Here is a 19,953-nt window from a genome sequence, read left to right as displayed (position 1 = left end):
TAACCATAAAGCCTTACATACATGTATGAAATTGTCTATGAACTAAATGAAGTCTGCAAGTATTCCTTTAAGGACAGACAGCCTGGCCTGAGCCACCAGATTTGTTTGGATCTGGAGTAAAACTATGTTTCAGATCCAGAAGCCAAGAGATCTCTCTGCATGGAGTCAACCCATTTGAGCACATCTCAGTAATGTCAATGTTATGCATCTGGATCTCAATCCTAACACCAACATATGATAGACATCCTAGTGGACTTTAAAGAGAAACTCTTGCACTTCTAGTAGGAACTGCAATGGATCCTGTATCACTTATTCCCTCCGATGTCAATCCTGGCATACAGTCTAAAAATCTGGTCTAAGTTTGGTACTCAAACTCTCAAAAAAAAAAAAAAAAAGCCAGATCACCCATCTAATTTTCCTTTGAAACAAAACTTCACCTTTTAACCCACTCCAAGGATAAGAACACTGGTGGATTATTGACACATTAAGCTATAACTGTATTCCTATACTTACATGTCATTTTCTCATACCTTGGCATATTACTCAGAAATTCTGTGTCCAGACTTCATGCCCTGTCACAAGCCCCTCAGCTGCTGAAGAGATGTCCTATGTGCCTTACCTGGTTCTCTCACAATCCTCTCCTAAGATCACCTATAAAAAGCAATCTCTTTTCTTTTCTGCACACCTGCGTCCCCCACACAGGTTTCAGCTTCAACAGTTGGCCATGCCTTGGTTATTCCTACTGCTCCCTCTTTCCCTGGTGGGATTTCCCCACCACTGTCTCTGTCCTTGGTGCCCGTGGAGCTTTCTAAGCCCATTTAACCTCCACTATATGCCTGCACTGTGATTCTTCCACACACATTTTCACAGAACCTCAAGATATATGAAACCTTCCCAATTTTCACCTGAATAAACTGATTCAGTAAACTTACTGAGTATTAAGATGTAGCTTATCAAACTGATGGGAACAAGTAAAAAAAAAATGACTGAAATTATTGTGCTGAAAAGAAAATATATAATGATGAAAGACAATGTATCCACATATGGAAACATTGGGATTAAATTTTCAAAGTAACTTCTGAAAACCATTAAATACCATTGAAATATTCATAAAAGCACTAAGCTGGCCAAAACACGTTTTGTAAACTTGGACAATGTGCTATATTACCTGATGCATGGTTTCCCCTGTAAGATATAAGAATTAGCATTAAAAGAAGTAAAGCCGAGAACCATGACATTCTGAAGAAATTTGTGCACGTGTGTGCGTGTGTGTTGTATGTCTATTTCAGAAAAAGAAAAAAAAAGTGTTAATAGTTTTCTAGAGATAGTAAGACCTGGAAAGGACAGGAGCTCCACAAGGAGAGCAACAGATCCAAAAAGTCTGGGCACAGGGGTCTTTTCTGAGACTGATACTCCAGCCAAGGACCACTCATGGAGATAACCTAATACCCCTGCACAGATGTAGCCCATGGCAGTTTAGTGTCCAAGTGAGTTACAAAGTAATGGGAACAGGGACTGCCTCTGACATGAACTGATTGGCCTGCTCTTTGATCACCTCCCCCTCAGCAGGGAGCTTGCCTTACCAGGCCACAGAGGAAGACAATGCAGCCAGTCCTGATGAGACCTGAAAGACTAGGATCAGAGGGAAGGGGAGGAGGACCTTCTGTATCAGTGGCTTGGTTAGGGGTACAGGTGGGGGAGAGGGAGGGAGGGTTGGGCTGGGAAGGGAGGAGGGAGGGAGCTACAGGGGGAATACAAAGTGAATAAACTGTAATTAATTAAAATAAAAATAAATTTTTAAAAGTTTTCTAGAGTGTGTCAACTATTTCAAAATTAACTTTTATTTCAATAATTTCTCTTTCCTCTTACATTCTGTCTCAACTAGCCAGGTTCTGCACCCATTGCTATAATCCAAGTAGCAACTAACACTCAAATTAATAGTGAAAAGCAAAAGCTAAAAAAATAAAAAGACATACTCAATGTAACCACACTAGAAAAAGTATAAAAAAAATAAAAATAAAATAATCCCAATAACTTGCCAGTCCATCTTCAGAATCTTAACACAATGGCACAATTTAAATAGAAGGCAAAAGGGACACATAACTAAGCAGTCCAGCCAAGAAGTGATCCCCTGCCCACTACAGTCACATCCAAGAAGTGATCCCTTGCTCAACGCAGTCACAGCCAAGAAGTGGTCCCCTGCCCACTAGAGTCACAGATCCATGTCTCTCCTGCTCGATTAGTCTTTCCAAAAAAGCTAAGTCTCAGACAAACTAAGTCTTTCTCCAAAATGCAAGTCTCTCCTTTGGATGCCACAAGGCTTTTTCTTCTCCCAGCAGGATATTCTTACGGAAATTCTAATTTCTTGAATAGATTGCAATAGCTTGAAAAACAAAGACAGGAGGCCAGGGTTTCCTTTACACTGTATCAATTCCCGCCAGGCAGGCCAGCTACAGTTATGTAAAAGTGTGTACATTCACATGGTGCTGCAAATGTTCTCCTAATTCCTAGTTTGACTGTAAAAGTAGGGTATTTCGACAATGTCATAAATCGCCAAGATTTGAGTAGGTTTTATAGTTCATGGTTATATATGTCTATATCTGTGTGTGTGTATATATATAACTATATGCATATATGTACGCCTATATACATGTATGTATATATGTATTATGCATACATGTACATATACATATAGCACAATTGGTACATACATATTTACATATTTGAAACTGGTGGCATGGTATATATACAAACTTTACTACATATATATGTCTATGTATATGTACATATAATAAAATTTGTATATACGTATACACATACAAATTGTATTATATGTGTATATATATGTATGTATGCACATACATATAGTAAAGTTTTATAAATAGTAATAAAATTCAAGATTCTGAAACCTAGGACATAATTACCCTACTAAAATTTCTTAATTACTAGTTACCATAGAAGGAGATAAACAAATATGTAACATATTAAATAATAGCCTCAAAATCATTTGAAAGACACTGGCACCTGATACAATGACCAATTGTTCAAATAATTCTCGGCAGTAGACAACTGAAATCTGTCCCCTGCCTCCCTTAGTAAGGAGGAACACTATAAAGTCTATGATAGAATCATATGTTACCCAATAAAAACAAAAACACTATATATGAACTGCTCAAATTGGTTTATTTAAAGTAAGCTTCACACACAATCTCTATTTTGTATCTACTATATGTTATCTGAGGAAAAAAAACTAGACTAAAATCAAACAGGAACTAGTTTTATTCTTTTAATACAATCTGAGAGTTATGCTAACTTCCATTTTCAAACAAGGATACATAGTAAATACAGCTTCATTAACAAATTCATATCCTTACTGAGATAAACTGTGCACACTATTCTGATGTCTGTGATGATTTATTTCTACCATGTCAAATAATGCCCCTACTTTATAAGCAATGTTTGTTTCATTTTTACATTCTTCTATATATTCCTAAGATTTGTCATCTACAGTAATTCTCATACTCATTAAAATGCTCTACTCTTTATATTTAGACAACGTCTTCCGATATGCTCACACATACTGGACAGCATTCTTCCCCAAGCCAAGAAACAGATAAGATTTCTATGAAGCCTAAACTGATTGATGAAGAGTGCACACTCATTAAAAACCCTGATACATTATGTATATTTGTAGGGTTTCCAAATACAAATTCTCTGCTGTCAAGAAAGACATGAAGAAGACTTAAGAGACTTGCAACACTATTGGAACTTGTAGGGTTTCTTTCATGCGTGAGTTTTTAATATTGTATATGTATAGAACATTTATTAATTAGTCACCTTTTTTCCATTCCACTGTTTCTCACTAGTATGAGTTTTTGGAGCTAAGAGTTAACTCTTATTAAAGGCCTTGCCATATTCCTTGAATTTCTAGGGTTTCAATTCTATTATGAATTCGTTGATGTCGAAGAAGGCTTGAGCTATTATTAAAGGCTTTACTGCAGTCTCTGCATGTGTAAGGTTTCTCTCCAGTATGAATTCTTTGATGTTTAATTAGGGCTGAACGATAATTAAATGTTTTTCCACATTCCTTGCATTTATAAGGTTTTTCTCCAGTATGAATTCTCCGGTGTTGAATGAAGGCTGAGTAAATGCTAAAAGCTTTGCCACATACTTCACATGTATATGGTTTCTCAACAGAATGGATTCTCTGGTGCTTCCTCAGGTATGAAGAACAGATAAATGCCTGGCCACATTCTGCACATTTGTAGGGCCTTTCACCAGTATGAATTCTTTGGTGTAGAATAAGACATGAAGATTTAGCAAAGGCCTTTCCACATTCCTTGCATATAAATGGTTTCTCTCCAGTATGAAGTCTTTGATGATACTTAAAATATGAAGAACACCTAAAGGCCTTGCCACATTCTTTGCATTTGTACGGTTTCTCTCCAGTGTGAATTCTTTGGTGTACAAGAAGGCTTGAAGAACTAACAAATGCTTTGCCACATTCTTTGCATGTGTAGGGTTTCTCTCCAGTATGAAATCGCTGATGATTCCTAAGGTATGAAGATGACCTAAAGGTTTTGTTGCATTCTTTGCATGTGTAGGATTTCCCGCCAGTATGAAATCTCTGATGATACTTAAGATATGAAGAACAGCTAAACGTTTTACCACATTCTTTGCATTCATACAGTTTCTCAATACTATGAATCTTCTGATGCTTATGTAGGTATGAAGAACAGATGAACATCTGGCCACACTCTTCACATTTATAAGGTTTCTCTCCACTGTGAATTCTTCCATGTTGGTTAAGGTGTGAAGAACAGTTAAAGGCTTTGCCACATTCCTTGCATTTGTAGGGTTTTTCTCCAGTATGAATTCTCTGGTGCTGAGAAAGTGATGAGCGAAAAATAAAAGCCTTGCCACAATCTCCACATTTGTAGGGTTTTTCTCCTGTATGAATTTTTTGGTGTCGAGAAAGGGCTGAGCAATTATAAAAGGCCTTACCACATTCTTGACACTTGTATGGTTTCTCTCCGCTATGAATTCTTTGGTGTTGAGTAAGAGCTGAACAATTGTTAAAGGCTTTACCACATTCCTCACATATGTAGCGTTTCTCACCAGTGTGAATTCTATGGTGTTGGTTAAGGCTTGAAGAACAGTTAAAAGCCTTGCCACATTCTTTACATTTGTAGGGTTTCTTTCCAGTATGAATAATACGGTGTTGTTTAAGATGAGAAGAACAATTAAATGCTTTGCCACACTCTTCACATTTATAGGGTTTCTCTCCAGTATGAATTCTCTGGTGTTGAGAAAGTGATGTGGGAAAATTAAAGGTCTTGCCACAGTGTGCACACCTATAGGGTCTTTCTCCAGTATGGATCCTTTGGTGTCTTGTACGGGCTGAGCAATTGTTAAAGGCCTTGCCACATTCTTCACACTTGTATGGTCTCTCTCCAGTATGAGTTCTTTGGTGCTGAGTAAGAGCTGAAGAATTATTAAAAGCTTTGCCACATTCACATTTGTAAGGTTTCTCACCAGTGTGAATTCTATGGTGTTGGTTAAGGCTTGAAGAACATGTAAAAGCTTTGCCACATTCTTTACATTTGTAGGGTTTCTCTCCAGTATGAATTCTATGGTGTTTATAGAGTGTTGAGCGGACATTAAAGGTCTTGCCACATTCATCACATTTGTAAAGTTTTTCTCCAGGATTAATTGTATGGTGTTGACTAAGAAGTGAGTTCGAAGGAAAGGTCTTGCCACATTCGTTAAATTCATAAGGTTTTATTCCTGTTGAGTAAAGGTGGAAGGATCAGTAAATGATTAACCATACAACTCTAATTATAAAGCTTATCTTTCATATAGATACTTACACCTCTAGATACAAATCTTAATGCAATGTATTCTCATATAATTCCATAACTGTATTCCGTATTAGTAAAAAATATATAACAAATGAAACAACACTAATTTCCAGTGAACAACAATGGAACCTTACTTAACAATTTGAAAGTAAGTATTCTAAAGCCAGTAAAATGGCTCTGTGGATGAAGGCACCTGATTCCCAGGGATCCACATGGTGGAAGGAGCAAATTGAATCCTAAAAGTTGCCTTCCGTCATTCATATGAACTAGAAGCCCTCAGGACACACACACATACACATGCACACGCACACACACATTCACACTCACACATTCAACGTAGTCAATATGTAATATTTATGATAAGAATAACTCTTAAGGAAAGTATGCTAAATGAAGTATACTCATTACATACAACAGATATCTCATTAGAAATACAAGAAAATTCTAAAATAGAAAAACTTGTAGAACACAAATTTGAATGGTGACTAGATGGATGGACAAAAAATATATACAATAATTTTCATAAGAATATGTTTTTGTTTTGAAAGTTAAAGTATTTCTGAAAGATTTGTGGCATTACAATTTCAATGTATAGAACAATGCCCAAATATTTAAGATAATATATTTCATGTTATATGTTTTTTAATCTCAGTTAAAAAGAAAACAAAACCTAAAGGCTATTGAATGATTTAAAATTTTTCAAGTTTACCTTTAAATCCCAGAAGTGTCAGTAGAGGTAACATACTTATCAATTGTTTATGAAATTATAATAACTTCTGGAAATATTCATTTAGCGGGATAAAAAACTTATTAAGTTACAAATAAATAACAAATATACAAAGCATGAATATATAGAATTAACATTTAATACATAAAGAACATCAATTTTTTTACTAATAGCCACACAGAAATATATTTTAAAGAAAATCTTTAACATGCGTATAATTTTACCACTATTAAAGACTAAAACAAACTTGCATACTACTGAGATGTTTGAGCTTGTTTATTTTTACAAAATATAAAATCTTGTGTGGGAAGCCAGACCAATTCAAGACTTTCTTAGAAACCCTAATGAAAGGAGAAAGGGGACATTAGTTCTGTGTACTTGTCCAGTAGTGAACTTGGCATGGCCTGTCTAGGGCCTCCTCACAGGAATCAAAGTTGTGGTTTCTAGGGAGCTGACACTTCTCCCTGGGGTGCTATTATCAGCTCTTAGGCAGCTGTATCTGAAGCATTTCCAGTAAGAACACCAATTTTATTAGCCCTAGTCACAGGCTTGTAAATATTTTATTATCCTACACTGTCCTAAAGAGCCACTACTAAACACTGTCATCCAATCACACTGTAGAAGTTACCTCTAAGAACATTACCTACAGATATGAGGGAACTTTCAAATGTAAGACACAGAAAATGGAATTGCAAATTCAGAAAAATTCTGAAACAATATTGGCGAGCTACTAAAAATACTCTTCTACTTGTGTATAAGTTTTTGCTATCACATATCCACAAAGCCAATGCATTATAAAACACTAACAATCAGTGTATAGCAGAAAATGTCACAGAAATATATTATAATAATTCATAGAACAATCTAATGATATAGTTTTAATTACTGAGGATGTAAATGTAACTACAGAAACTTATTTGTAGGTTATATGAAGGTTTACAAAATAGGTCATTAGAACTATGAACAATTTTTGAGGCATAGAAAGCAGTAAGTTCGTAATGATCTCAACCCTAACCTACAAAAGGACACATTATAGTCAGTGTAAATGCCTGCAGCTATCACTAGAGAGGAAGGACAGATATAAGGAAATAAAAGAATGATAAACATTTGTCAGAAAATGTCTTACTTTGAGAGATAATAAATACAGTACTCTAAAACACCATCCCCTAAAACAGAGCCTCTATGCCATCCAGCTTTTGATGTCTGCCTTTCTGTGGCATCTCTCAACCTCTTACTTCTGTGCTCTGATCTACTCATTTCCACATACCTGGGTATAGAGCTACCGTTGCTGGTCCCTTCATATTCTGGGGCTCTTTACTTTGCTCAAGAAATGTGATCAAGTATGGCTTAGAGAAACTAAGACCTGTTAGAAGGAAAGACAAACATGATGATTGTATGTTGTTCTCCAGAAATAACATTTCTGTATCACTATTATATTTATAAAGAAAGAGGGAATACAATAAAAGATGGCAGAATATTTCTTTATATTTTTTCTGATAGATATATTCTATACTTGGAGCTTTCCCTCAAGAAGAAAAAAACTTAAAGCTGAAGAGTAACATATTTTACTTTGAGATGTATGCTCCATACTTGACATCTCTCAGTTTCTAAGATTCCAAGTAGAAAGAAGGTGTCACACTACCAAAACAACAAGAACTATAGTTAACTTCATCAGCTACAGCTACAACTCTCCGTTTCCCTTAAGAGTAGGAATCTGACTTTGTGAAAGAAGTTTGGAGACTTTCCTTCTCTACTTTCTGGAATAATTTGAAAAATATTACTCTTAGTTCTTCTTTAAAAGTTTGGTAGAAATATGAAGGAAATCCATGTGGACATTGGCTTTTAAAATTGGGAGGTTTTTTTTTATTACAACTTTAATTTCGTTGTAGATCTGCTTAAATTATTTATCTCACATTGACTTAATTTTATTAGCACATATTATAGTGATGTCAAAACCAATAAAGGCACACAAAAAAAAGAGAGAAAGGAAATGATCACCCACTATATGATAAACATAGATGCAAAATTTCTCAATATTTGCAAGAACATATTACAATGATCATAGACAACGTCTGAACTTCATCCCTCACATGCAGGTAGAGTCCAGCATACATAAATCAATAACTTTACTCCATAAAATAATTTGCTCAAGAAATTTACTACACAATATAATTTACTACATAAATGGACTCACGAAAGAAATGATGTAACTATCCCAAAAAGTACCTCTATTTGCAAAAAAAATTTGACTATTTATATAAAAGACACCAGGGACTCCACCAGAAAACAAGTAGAGCTGAAAAAACATTTCCAGCAAAATGGCAAATACAAACAAATATCAGCAAAAATCAGTTGTCTTCTTATCTACCAGAAACAAACATACTGAGAAAGAAATTCCCATTCACCAAACCTATCCCTGACCCAAAGAAAAAGAAAACAGGACACCTTAGAAGAATAAATCTAACCCAGGAAATACAATAACTCTGCAAACTGAAGGATAAAGTGAAAAGAAAGAAATTGAAGAAAATACTGGAAGATGGAAAGACTCCTCATGCTTATGGATTGATGGAATTAATATTGTAAAAAAAAAAAAAAAAAAAAAGGCCATTCTACTAAAAGCAATCTACATATTCTATGCAATAAAAATTCTAGTCCCATTCTTTACACATACACAAAAATTTAATCGTAAAATTCAAATAAAAGCATAAAAGAGCCTCAGCAACCAACATACTACTGACCAAAAAGAATACCATAAGAATAAACCATACCTGAGTTTAAGTCCTACTATGGAGTCATAGTAATGACAACAGTATATAGTGACACAAAAACAGACACACAGAGAGATGAAATAGACTAGTGTATCTAGATATAACTCCATCAAACTACAGCCAACGGATGTCAGCCAAACATTCCAGAAATTCACATTAAAAATGGGCTCTCCATAAACAGTATGAGAATAATTAGCTATCTCTATGTATAGGAATAAAACTAAATAAAATCAACTCTAAAATGGACTAAGGGTCTCAACGCAAAATCAGAAAGCCTGGAGTTTGTAAGAGAAGAGCAGGACACTTCAATACAGGAATGAATAAGTTCGTTCTGAATAGGACTCTGATTACTGAAGAAATAAGGTCAACGACTGAAGAACTAGATCTTAAATTAAAATACCTTCTGAACAGCAAAGGAAACTGTCAACTGAATAAATGTGGCATGGTTTTATTATGTGGTAAGCAATTACTCATGCCTGGTGCTATAAAACTTGTGCTATAAAAACTGGTACTATAAAAAAAAAAGCCCATGGCTAGAGAGGTCCTAGGCCCTACAGCTGTTGTTTTACAATACACACATGATGTCAAACTGACTTGTAAATGTTTGTATTTATACACATTGATTTGTGTTGTTCTCATTGCTAATCAGAGCAGCTGTGGCTTGCAGTGGTAATACCTGATGCCAAAACTCATAACTGGCCAAAGTACGTACTATGGAAAGGTAACTACGGGGTGATCAGCCTCAAAGAGGCATCTGCAACAATCCTTCCAAGGCTCCGTAAATATCATGGAAGAGGGGCTGGAAAAACAATCTAAGAGTTGGAGCACTGAAAAGGACTGTTGAGAACTCTCTTCTAGACAGTACACAGCTACTGTACATAGAAATTTAAAGCAGCAAAGATCACTTACACAAGACCTACATCGGACAGGGTCTATCAACATTCCATCATGAGTGGGGCAGGGGGCTCATAATGCCCCACCACTCCCCCAGAGCTCAACATTGTTGATGGCTGTGAGGGGAAAGAAAACACTTCTGGGTGGTCTAGCCCCCTGACAAGTTGCCATGCTTAAGTAAACACCGCCTACCCATTCTCATGTAGCCAAACAGTACCCATATATAATGGACCAGAGGAAAAAAATAGATGAAAGGCAGGGACTTCATGGGTTGAAGAAATAGGTCAGTGGAAAGAGTCAGAGGATAATGTATAGTCAATGTACATTACATATATGAGTAAAATTATGAAATAATTGTTATAACACAAGAATCTAAAAGTTATTATTGGAAAGCACAAGCTCCTGTGAGATATGCTATAAATGGAGGAAGTTACATGTTTATAGTGCATTAAGAATTCATAATGGAAGTGATTCTCACCCAGGAATACAAGATTGCTGTAATTCTCCAACATCACATCCCTATACAAATTCCACTGGGCAAGGTCCAGGCATTCACACTCCTCTGCAGAGAAATCAATGGCCACATCTGTGAAGGAGAGCAGTCCCTGAAATAAAAATAAATGAACAGTATATGTTAATTTAGGTAAGTAGTGTAACTTAGAGCTTAATATCAATACATAAGTAAATAAGTGTGGTTGGAAACATTTTTTAATTTTACACAAGATGAAAGAAGAGTAGTATAATGAATGAGATACTTTTACACACTATATTAAACCTTATCTTTCTTCAAGGGAAGAGAATGGCATATGCCCTAATGAACCCATATGGATATTATATTTCATAATATACAGAATAGAATAACAATATGTATTTCATGGACTGTGCTGGTGGCATATACATTTTTCACAGGAGGGCGTTACACTGAGTTAGAGTGACACTTCTCAACTGCTACATATGAAATGACAATGCAGATTCTGATGCAGTAGCCCCTGGGTAAGACCTGGGTCTCAGAACATGTACCCTCTCCTGTAACAGGCACCCTCTTCAGTACTGAGGTAAATGACAGTACACGAAGACACATTTGTTTGAGTATCCAAGGCGGCAACAATAAAGGAAGAATTCACAAAGAAAAAGGAACAGGAAGATTTTTAACAAATGTATACATTTGAAAAGTCTAAGTACAATGCCTTTTAAATGTTTAAAATGTTAGGAATCATTTTGAATTTTTCTTTTCTTTTTCTTCTTCCCCTCCTCATCTTGTCCCTTTTAGACAAGCATTCATGTATTTGCTGGAGAGATAAGCAAAGGCTCAAAGAGGGTTGTGCACAGAAGTCCCTAGATTCTTCATGACTAGCAAGTCACCTATTTCCCACTATAAATTAAACTGGGGGTTGGGGACACGTGAACCCACAGTGGGGGAACTGGCCTGGAGCAAGATGGGGTCAAGATGAGTCCAAACCCCAATAATCTCAATCTTGAAATGGACAGGGCTAAGGATTGCTCCCTCCCAGTTCTGGACCTGCAGGTTCCAATGCATGTAGTCTTGTGACACACACATCGGCCACTCTTGAGGCAGTCATGTAGCTTGAGGGCCAGGTATCAGGTTTCCTCAGAAGGACAGGTCCAGCTAGCACCTGGAATTCCTCTCCATGCAAATAAACATTCCCAGCACTCTAGCCCCAGCCAATGATGTTCACTCACACCAAAAACCTCTACCTACTTCCCCAAGGTTTATATAGCCCTCATGCCCCCACAATAAAAGGAGTGTCATTGGGAGAGCTGTGTCACTGAAAGGGCTGTCTCCCTGAAAGAGGTGTATCAGAGACAGCATCGCCCTACCCTCCTGGTACTCACTGCCAGACCAAGACCCTACTAACCCAGCCGCCTGGCTAAGCTTCATCCTTTGATTCCAGCATCTGTCAGTGTCAGTGCCTGGATGTACCGAAGGGAAGAAATAGGACCTGACCTCAGGAATAGCAGTGAACCTAAGGCTAAACTAAAACATCATTAGCAGCAAATACTCTAAAACTGACTGGGAGGAGAACCTGATCCCTCTGAATCAACACTGAGATCTCATCATCTCAGAGCACCCACCCTGTCATCCACAACTCCAAACATCTCAACTATAAAAACAGTGTAAAACAAAGGGAATACAAGGTCAGATGTCCACCTTTATGGATTCCACCTTAATCATGCTCTTTGGAAATATTTCTGTTTCATGTTGTGCTGATGATGTTAATGCAGTTAATGTACACAGAGCTCGAAATCACAAATAGATGTGTTCAACATGACAAACTGTAGAGGTTTGAATGAGAATGGCCCCTAGAGGTTCTAATGTCTAAACACCCAGTCCCCAGGTGGTTTTCCTGCCCCCACCCTCCCTGTCTTGTGGTTGTGTCTCGCCATGTTAGTCCTCAGCTACTGCTGCAGCACCATGCTCATCCGACTGCTGCCATGCTCCCTACCATGACGGTCATGGACTAACCTTCTGTCTAACCTTCTGAAACGTAAGCTCCAAACACACTCTTTCTCCCACAAGCTGTCATGGTCATGGTGTCTTATCACAGCCACAGAAAAGTAACTAACACCTAAATTCAGAGACAGCTATGTTGAGTGAGACAGAGATTCAAGCCAGGCCAGGAGTTCTAATCCTAGCACACATTCTCATCTAGACAGCTCACAACAGACTGGATGTCCATTTCCCTGAGACATACAGTACATTCATACCCATGCTTCCCTCATGTTTTGTGGTTCAGAGTAAATTTTTTTTTTCATTTTTAGGGTACCATACAAAATCATAGGTTTCATCATGGCATTCTCATATAAAGGCCATTATTCTTTCTTTGAATTCATTTTCCTCCTCTCTCTCTCTCTATATATATATATATATGCACATGTATTTATATATGTATGTACATACGTGTATTATATATGTGTGTATATATATATACACACATATAAATATCACTTTTCTTATTTTAAAAACTGAGCAACCTCAGATACTTAGCAAAGTTAAGCAAGAAGTACACAAACTTCCATGTATGAAGCCATAGCTCATGACACTCACTCTTCCACATAAAGTGGTAGAGGAAATAGTGCTGTCCACCTGGATGTCTACATGCAGAAAAATGAAAACAGATCCATATTTATCACCCTGCACAAAACTAAAGTCCAAGTGGATCAAAGACCTCAACATAAAACCAGACACATTAAATCGGTTAGAAGAAAAAGGAGGGAAGAGCCTAGAACTCATCGGCACAGGATACTACTTCCTGAACAGAACACCAACAGCACAGGCTCTAAGATCAACAATCAATAAATGGGACTTCATGAAACTGAAAAGCTTCTGTAAAGCAAAAGACACTGTCGTCAGAACAAAACGACAGCCTACAGACTGGGAAAGGTTCTTCACCAACCCCATATTTGACAGAGGGCTGATATCCAGAATATATAAAGAACTAAAGAAGTTAAAAGGCAATAAATCAAGCAATCCAATTAAAAAATGGGGTATGGAAGGCAAGATGGCAGTGCTGGGAGGACTCTCATTCTGAGCAGCAGCACAGCAGGATCGGCACAGTGACCAGCAATCAGAACTCACGGCCATAAAACACAAGTGATTATATATCCCAGGTGAGAGGATACCCCACGGTGGGGGATTCAATCAGCTTTTAACTCACCCGGCTAAACCGAGGAAGAGATCCCGATTCCGCCAGATGCTTGGTCGCCAGCCCAGAGCCAGACGCCAGTGTGCTCTGGTCACGGTCCCAGACTGACCTATGCTCACCACAACATCAGAGCCTGGAATCTCCAGTCGATAGATAACCCCACGGTGCAGGAAACGATTGGGACCGAACTTAGGTCACCCAGACATCCCCTGGAAAAGACTCAGGTTCCACGGGTGCCCCAGGAGCCAGCCCAGAGCCAGAGCCGGGGACCCAGACGGCAACACAGAGCCCTGCCTGCGCACATGATTCACTGCCTCAGATAGAACTGTGGGCCCCAGGGCACCAGAGACTATCGGGTGCAAACCCACGGGGAGGGAATCGGCTGGTCAACCTACCCCGAAAAGGTCTCAGGAAAATTACCCAGTTTAGGCAGATGCCCACTCCCAAAGGCCAGAAAGGCAGAGCCTGCGGATTCTACTTGCCATCCCAGACAGAATAGCGGGTCCCCAATCTGGCCCAGAAGGGGACACACATTGACAACCCAGATCAGAGTGTAGAGCCTCTGGATCAAAGTGGCACCCTCAGCCGCCATCCCAGACCTAGGTGCACAGCGTCTGGACTAGAGCAGCGCCCGCATCCGCCATCCCAGACAGGGACACACAGATTCTGGCCCAGAGTGAGGCACCCAGCCTCCAGACCAGAGTGGAGCCCTCAGTTGCCAGCCTAGAGAGGTGTGCACAGCTTCTGAACCAAAGCGGCACCCCCAGCCACCATCCCAGACCAGGGTGCACAGCATCCGGACCAGAGCGGCGCCCGAAGCCGCCATCCCAGACAGGGACACACAGCTTCCCACCCAGAGTGAGGCACCCAGCCTCCAGAAAAGAGAGGAGGCCTCAGTTGCCAGCCTAGAGAGGTGTGCACAGCATCCAGACCAGAGCGGCGCCCCCAGGCACCAACTCAACCTAGGCGCACATTCTCCAGGAGCACTCAGCCCCTGGCCCAGAAACTTGCTGGATGCTCCTCTCACTTTCCCGAACAGAACTGTGTGCTCCAGGATACCAGACTGAGTTTCCCTGTTGGGAAAAAAACCCACAACTAGGGAATCAGCAGGATCTTCAAGAGGGCTGTACCTGGAAAACAGTGTAACAACAACAACAACATCTCACTAAATTCAGAACGAGAAACCCAGCAGCGGGGCAACTGTCTTGAGAACTTCTACCGTGAGAGGAGAGCCCCCCTAACTGACAAAGACCACAGCTACTACTCAGGTCTATACACCTGAGGTGAGCAGTGGTAATTCCTGAGAAACACTGGCCATACAGTGACCATACCCAAAAAGCAGAGGAGGACTCCTTCAGGAGAAATCATCTTCTGGCCAAGGGGATTCTCCCTACCTCAGGACTCCAGGAAGCACAGAAACTAACAGCCAACACCTAAAACAGCCCAATGGGTAGAGGTCAGTGTAAAAGCCCAACCAACAAAAGAGAGCAATATGGCATCTCCAGAACCCAGCCATCTTGGACAACCCAGCATAATAGAAAATCAAGAAGATGACCTTACATCTATGCTGATGAAGAGGATAACAGAGGAAACAAATAAAATATGTAAAGAATTAGAGGAAGATTAAAAACCAAACAGATCATGGCTATCCATAAAGATATGGAGGAAGTTAAAGACAAGCAGATTGTGGCCATCTGTGAAGAAATACGGAAAGATGCAGCCAAACAGTTTGAGGCCTTCAGAGAAGAAATAATTAAATCACTGAAAGAAATAAAAGAAACAGAGCTGAAGGAACTAAAAGAAAAACAGGAAAATACAATCAGACAGGTGAAGGAAGTAAACAAAACAACTCAAGATCTGAAGATAGAACTGGAAAAATTAAAGAAAACACAAATGGAGAAAATAATGGAGAGGAAGAACTTAGGGAAGAAAACAGAAACTACAGAGGTAAGCATAACCAACAGGCTACAAGAGATGGAAGAAAGAATCTCAGATGTAGAAGATACAATGGAAGAAATCGATGTATCTATCAAAGAAAATGTTAAATCCAAAAAATTCTTGACACAGACCGTCCAAGAAATCCAAGACAATATTAAAAGAAAAAACCTAAGAATAATATGAATAGAGGAAAAAGAAGATTCCCTTCTCCAAGGCCCAGAAAATATTTTCAACAAAATCATTGAAGAAAATTTCCCCAAGTTAAAGGAGAGGACAATAAGAATACAAGAGGCCTACAGAACACCCAACAAATCTGACCAGAAAAGAAAATACTCCCGCCACATAATAATCAAAACAGTAAGTATACAGAACAAAGAAAAAAATACTAAAAGCCGCAAGGGAAAAAGACCAAGTAACATATAATGGCAAACCTATTAGAATCACACCTGACTTTTCCACAGAGACTATGAAAGCTAGAAGGGCCTGGACAGATATCATGCAGACCCTAAGAGAACACAGATGTCAGCCCAGACTACTATACCCCGCAAAACTCTCAGCCCTCATAGATGGAGAAAAAAAGATATTCGATGACAAAAACAAATTTCAACAATACCTACACACAAATCCAGCATTACAGAAAACACTAGAAGGGAAAATACAACCCAAGAAAACTAGCTACTTTCAAGAAAACACAGGAAAAAATTAACCTCACTACAGTAAAACAAAAAGCAACCAAGCACACAACCTTATGACCACAGCCAACATCAAAATCAAAGGATCTAACAACCACTGGTCATTAATCTCTCTCAACATCAATGGACTCAACACTCCAATAAAAAGACACAGACTAACAGAATGGATACATAAACAAAACCCAGTAATCTGTTGCATACAAGAAACACACCTAAGGCACAAAGATAGACATTACCTGAGGGTAAAGGGTTGGAAGACGACTTTCCAAGCAAATGGACCCAAGAAGCAAGCAGGAGTAGCCATTCTAATATCTGATAAAATAGACTTTCAACCAAAATTAATCAAAAGAGATGGGGAAGGACACTTCATACACATCAAGAAAAAATTCCACCAGGAAGACATCACAATCCTGAACATCTATGCCCCAAATACAAGAGCACCCACATTTGTCAAAGAAACATTGATAAAACTTAAACCACATATAGATCCCCACACATTAATAGTGGGAGACTTCAACACCCCACTCTCAACAAAGGACAGGTCAACAAAACAGAAATTAAACAAAGAAACAATATCGCTAACAGAGGTCATGAATCAAATGGACCTAACAGACATTTACAGAATCTTACACCCAAACACAAAAGAACTTACCTTCTTCTCAGCACTTCATGGAACCTTCTCCAAAATAGACCATATAGTTGGTCACAAAGCAAGCCTCAAAACATACAAGAAGATTGAAATAATCCCTTGTACCTTGTCTGATCACGATGGAATAAAGCTGGACTTCAACAACAACAGAAATAGCAAAAAGCGTACACACACATGGAAACTGAACAACTTGTTACTAAATGACAGCTGGGTCAGGGAAGAAATAAAGAAAAAAATTAAAGTCTTCCTAGAACTCAATGAAAATGAAGACACAACATACCCATACTTGTGGGACACAATGAAAGCAGTGCTAAGAGGAAAGTTCATAGCACTAAGTGCCTTCAAGAAGGAATTTGAGACAGCTCATTCAAGCAACTTAATGGCCCACTTAAAAACCCTAGAAAAAGAAAAAGCAGACACACTTCTTCTTAAAAACCCTAGAAAAAGGAGTAGATGGCTGGAAATAATCAAACTCAGGGCTGAAATCAATCAATTAGAAACAAATAAAACAATTCAAAGAATCAATGAAACCAAGAACTGGTTTTTTGAGAAAATCAACAAGATCGACAAACCCTTAGTCAAGCTAACTAAAAGGCAGAGAGACACCACCCAAATCAACAAAATCAGAAATGAAAAGAGGGACATAATTACAGACACTGAGGAAACCCAAACAATCATTAGGACTTACTTCAAAAGTCTAAATGCCACAAAATTTGAAAATCTAAATGAAATGGACAATTTTCTTGATCGATTTGACGTACCAAAGCTGAATCAGAACCACGTAAATCAACTAAATAGTCCTATATCCCCCAAGGAAATAGAAGCAATCATCAAAAGTCTCCCATCCAAAAAAAAGCCCAGGACCAGATGGTTTCAGCCCAGAATTCTACCAGACCTAAAAAGAAGAGCTAACTCCAATTCTCTTCAAACTATTCCACAAAATAGAAATAGAAGGAACACTACCAACTCATTCTATGAAGCCACAGTCACCTTGGTACCTAAACCTCACAAAGACTAAAGAAAGAAAGAGAATTTCAGGCCAATCTCCCTTACGAACGTTGATGCAAAAATACTCAACAAAATACTTGCAAACCGAATACAAGAACATATCAAAGATATTATCCACTATGACCAAGTAGGCTTCATCCCAGGTATGCAGGGGTGGTTCAATATATGGAAATCCATCAATGTGATCCACCATACTAACAAATTGAAAGAAAAAAAACCACATGATAATCTCCCTAGATGCTGAAAAAGCATTTGACAATATCCAACATCCATTCATGTTTAAAGTATTGGAGAGATCAGGGATACAAGGCACATATCTAAACATAGTAAAGGCGATATACAACAAGCCTATAGCCAACATCAAACTGAACGGAGAGAAACTTAAAGCAACCCCACTGAAATCAGGGACAAGGCAAGGCTGCCCACTCTTTCCATATCTCTTCAACATAGTGCTGGAAGTCCTTGCTAGAGCAATAAGACAGATGAAAGAGATCAAGGGGATACAAATTGGAAAGGAAGAAGTCAATTATCACTATTTGCAGATGATATGATAGTATTCGTGAGCGACCCCAAAAATTCTACCAGGGAACTCCTACACCTGATAAATACCTTCAGCAAAGTGGCTGGATACAAAATTAACTCAAAAAAAAATCAGTAGCACTCCTGTATACAAAAGACAAAAGGGCTGAGAAAGAAATTAGAGAAACAACACCCTTCACAATTGCCACAAATGACATAAAGTACCTTGGTATAACCCTAAACCAAGCAAGGCAAAGACTTGTATGAAAAAAATTTCAAGTCTCTGAAGAAAGAATTAGAAGAAGATATCAGAAGATCTCCCATGCTCATGGCTTGGCAGGATTAACATAGTAAAAATGGCCATCTTACCAAAAGCAATCTACAGATTCAATGCAATTCCCATCAAATTGCCAACACAATTCTTTACAGACCTGGAAAGAAAAATTCTCAACTTCATATGGAATAACAAGAAACCCAGAATTGCTAAAACAATCCTCTACAATAAAAGATCTTCTGGAGGTATCTCCATCCCTGATCTTAAGCTGTACTATAGAGCAACAGTTATAAAAGTGCATGGTACTGGCATAGAAACAGAAAGGTGGATCAATGGAACCGAACAGAAGACCCAGAAATAAAACCACACACTTATGGACACCTGATTTTTGACAAAGATGCCAAAACCATACAGTGGAAAAAAGATAGCATCTTCAACAAATGATGCTGGTCCAACTGGATATCTACATGTAGAAAAATGAAAATAGATCCATACTTGTCACCCTGCACAAAACTGAAGTCCAAGTGGATCAAAGACCTCAACATAAAACCAGACACATTAAATTGGCTTGAAATAAAAGTGGGAAATACCCTAGAACTCACTGGTACGGGGGAAAACTTCCTGAACAGAACACCAACAGCACAGGCTCTAAGAGCAACAGTCAATAAATGGGACCTCATGAAACTGAAAAGCTTCTGCAAAGCAAAGGACACCGTCATCAAAACAAAGCGACCACCTACAGATTGGGAAAGAATCTTCACCAACCCTTTATCTGACAGAGGACTCATATCCAGTATATATAAAGAACTAAAGAAGCTGAAAAGCAGCAAACCAAGTAATCCACTTAAAAATTGGGGAACAGAGCTAAACAGAGAATTCTCTGTAGAGGAATACCGAATAGCAGAGAAGCACTTAAAGAAATGCTCAACCTCACTAGCCATTAGGGAAATGCAAATCA

The 19,953-nt window shown here is 38.5% G+C and overlaps 1 protein-coding gene across 1 annotated transcript in view; it reads right to left on the bottom strand.

The window, feature by feature from the left end:
* Positions 1 to 3,164: 3,164 nt before the first annotated feature.
* Positions 3,165 to 19,953, bottom strand: part of LOC110563502 (zinc finger protein 208-like) — a 51,005-nt gene continuing 34,216 nt past the window's right edge. Inside the window, exons 6-8 of the mRNA XM_060378796.1 lie at positions 10,729 to 10,855; positions 7,856 to 7,951; positions 3,165 to 5,787 (exon numbers count right to left, since the gene is read on the bottom strand). Coding sequence (XP_060234779.1) covers positions 3,899 to 5,787; positions 7,856 to 7,951; positions 10,729 to 10,855 — 2,112 coding nt within the window. The 3' untranslated portion in view covers positions 3,165 to 3,898. The remainder of the gene's footprint in view (positions 5,788 to 7,855; positions 7,952 to 10,728; positions 10,856 to 19,953) is intronic.

The sequence above is a fragment of the Meriones unguiculatus genome, chromosome 3 (genome assembly GCF_030254825.1).
Source record: "Meriones unguiculatus strain TT.TT164.6M chromosome 3, Bangor_MerUng_6.1, whole genome shotgun sequence".
Lineage (NCBI taxonomy): Eukaryota > Metazoa > Chordata > Mammalia > Rodentia > Muridae > Meriones > Meriones unguiculatus.
Note: the sequence above shows the minus strand (reverse complement) of the source record. Positions and strands in the feature narration are given on the sequence as shown.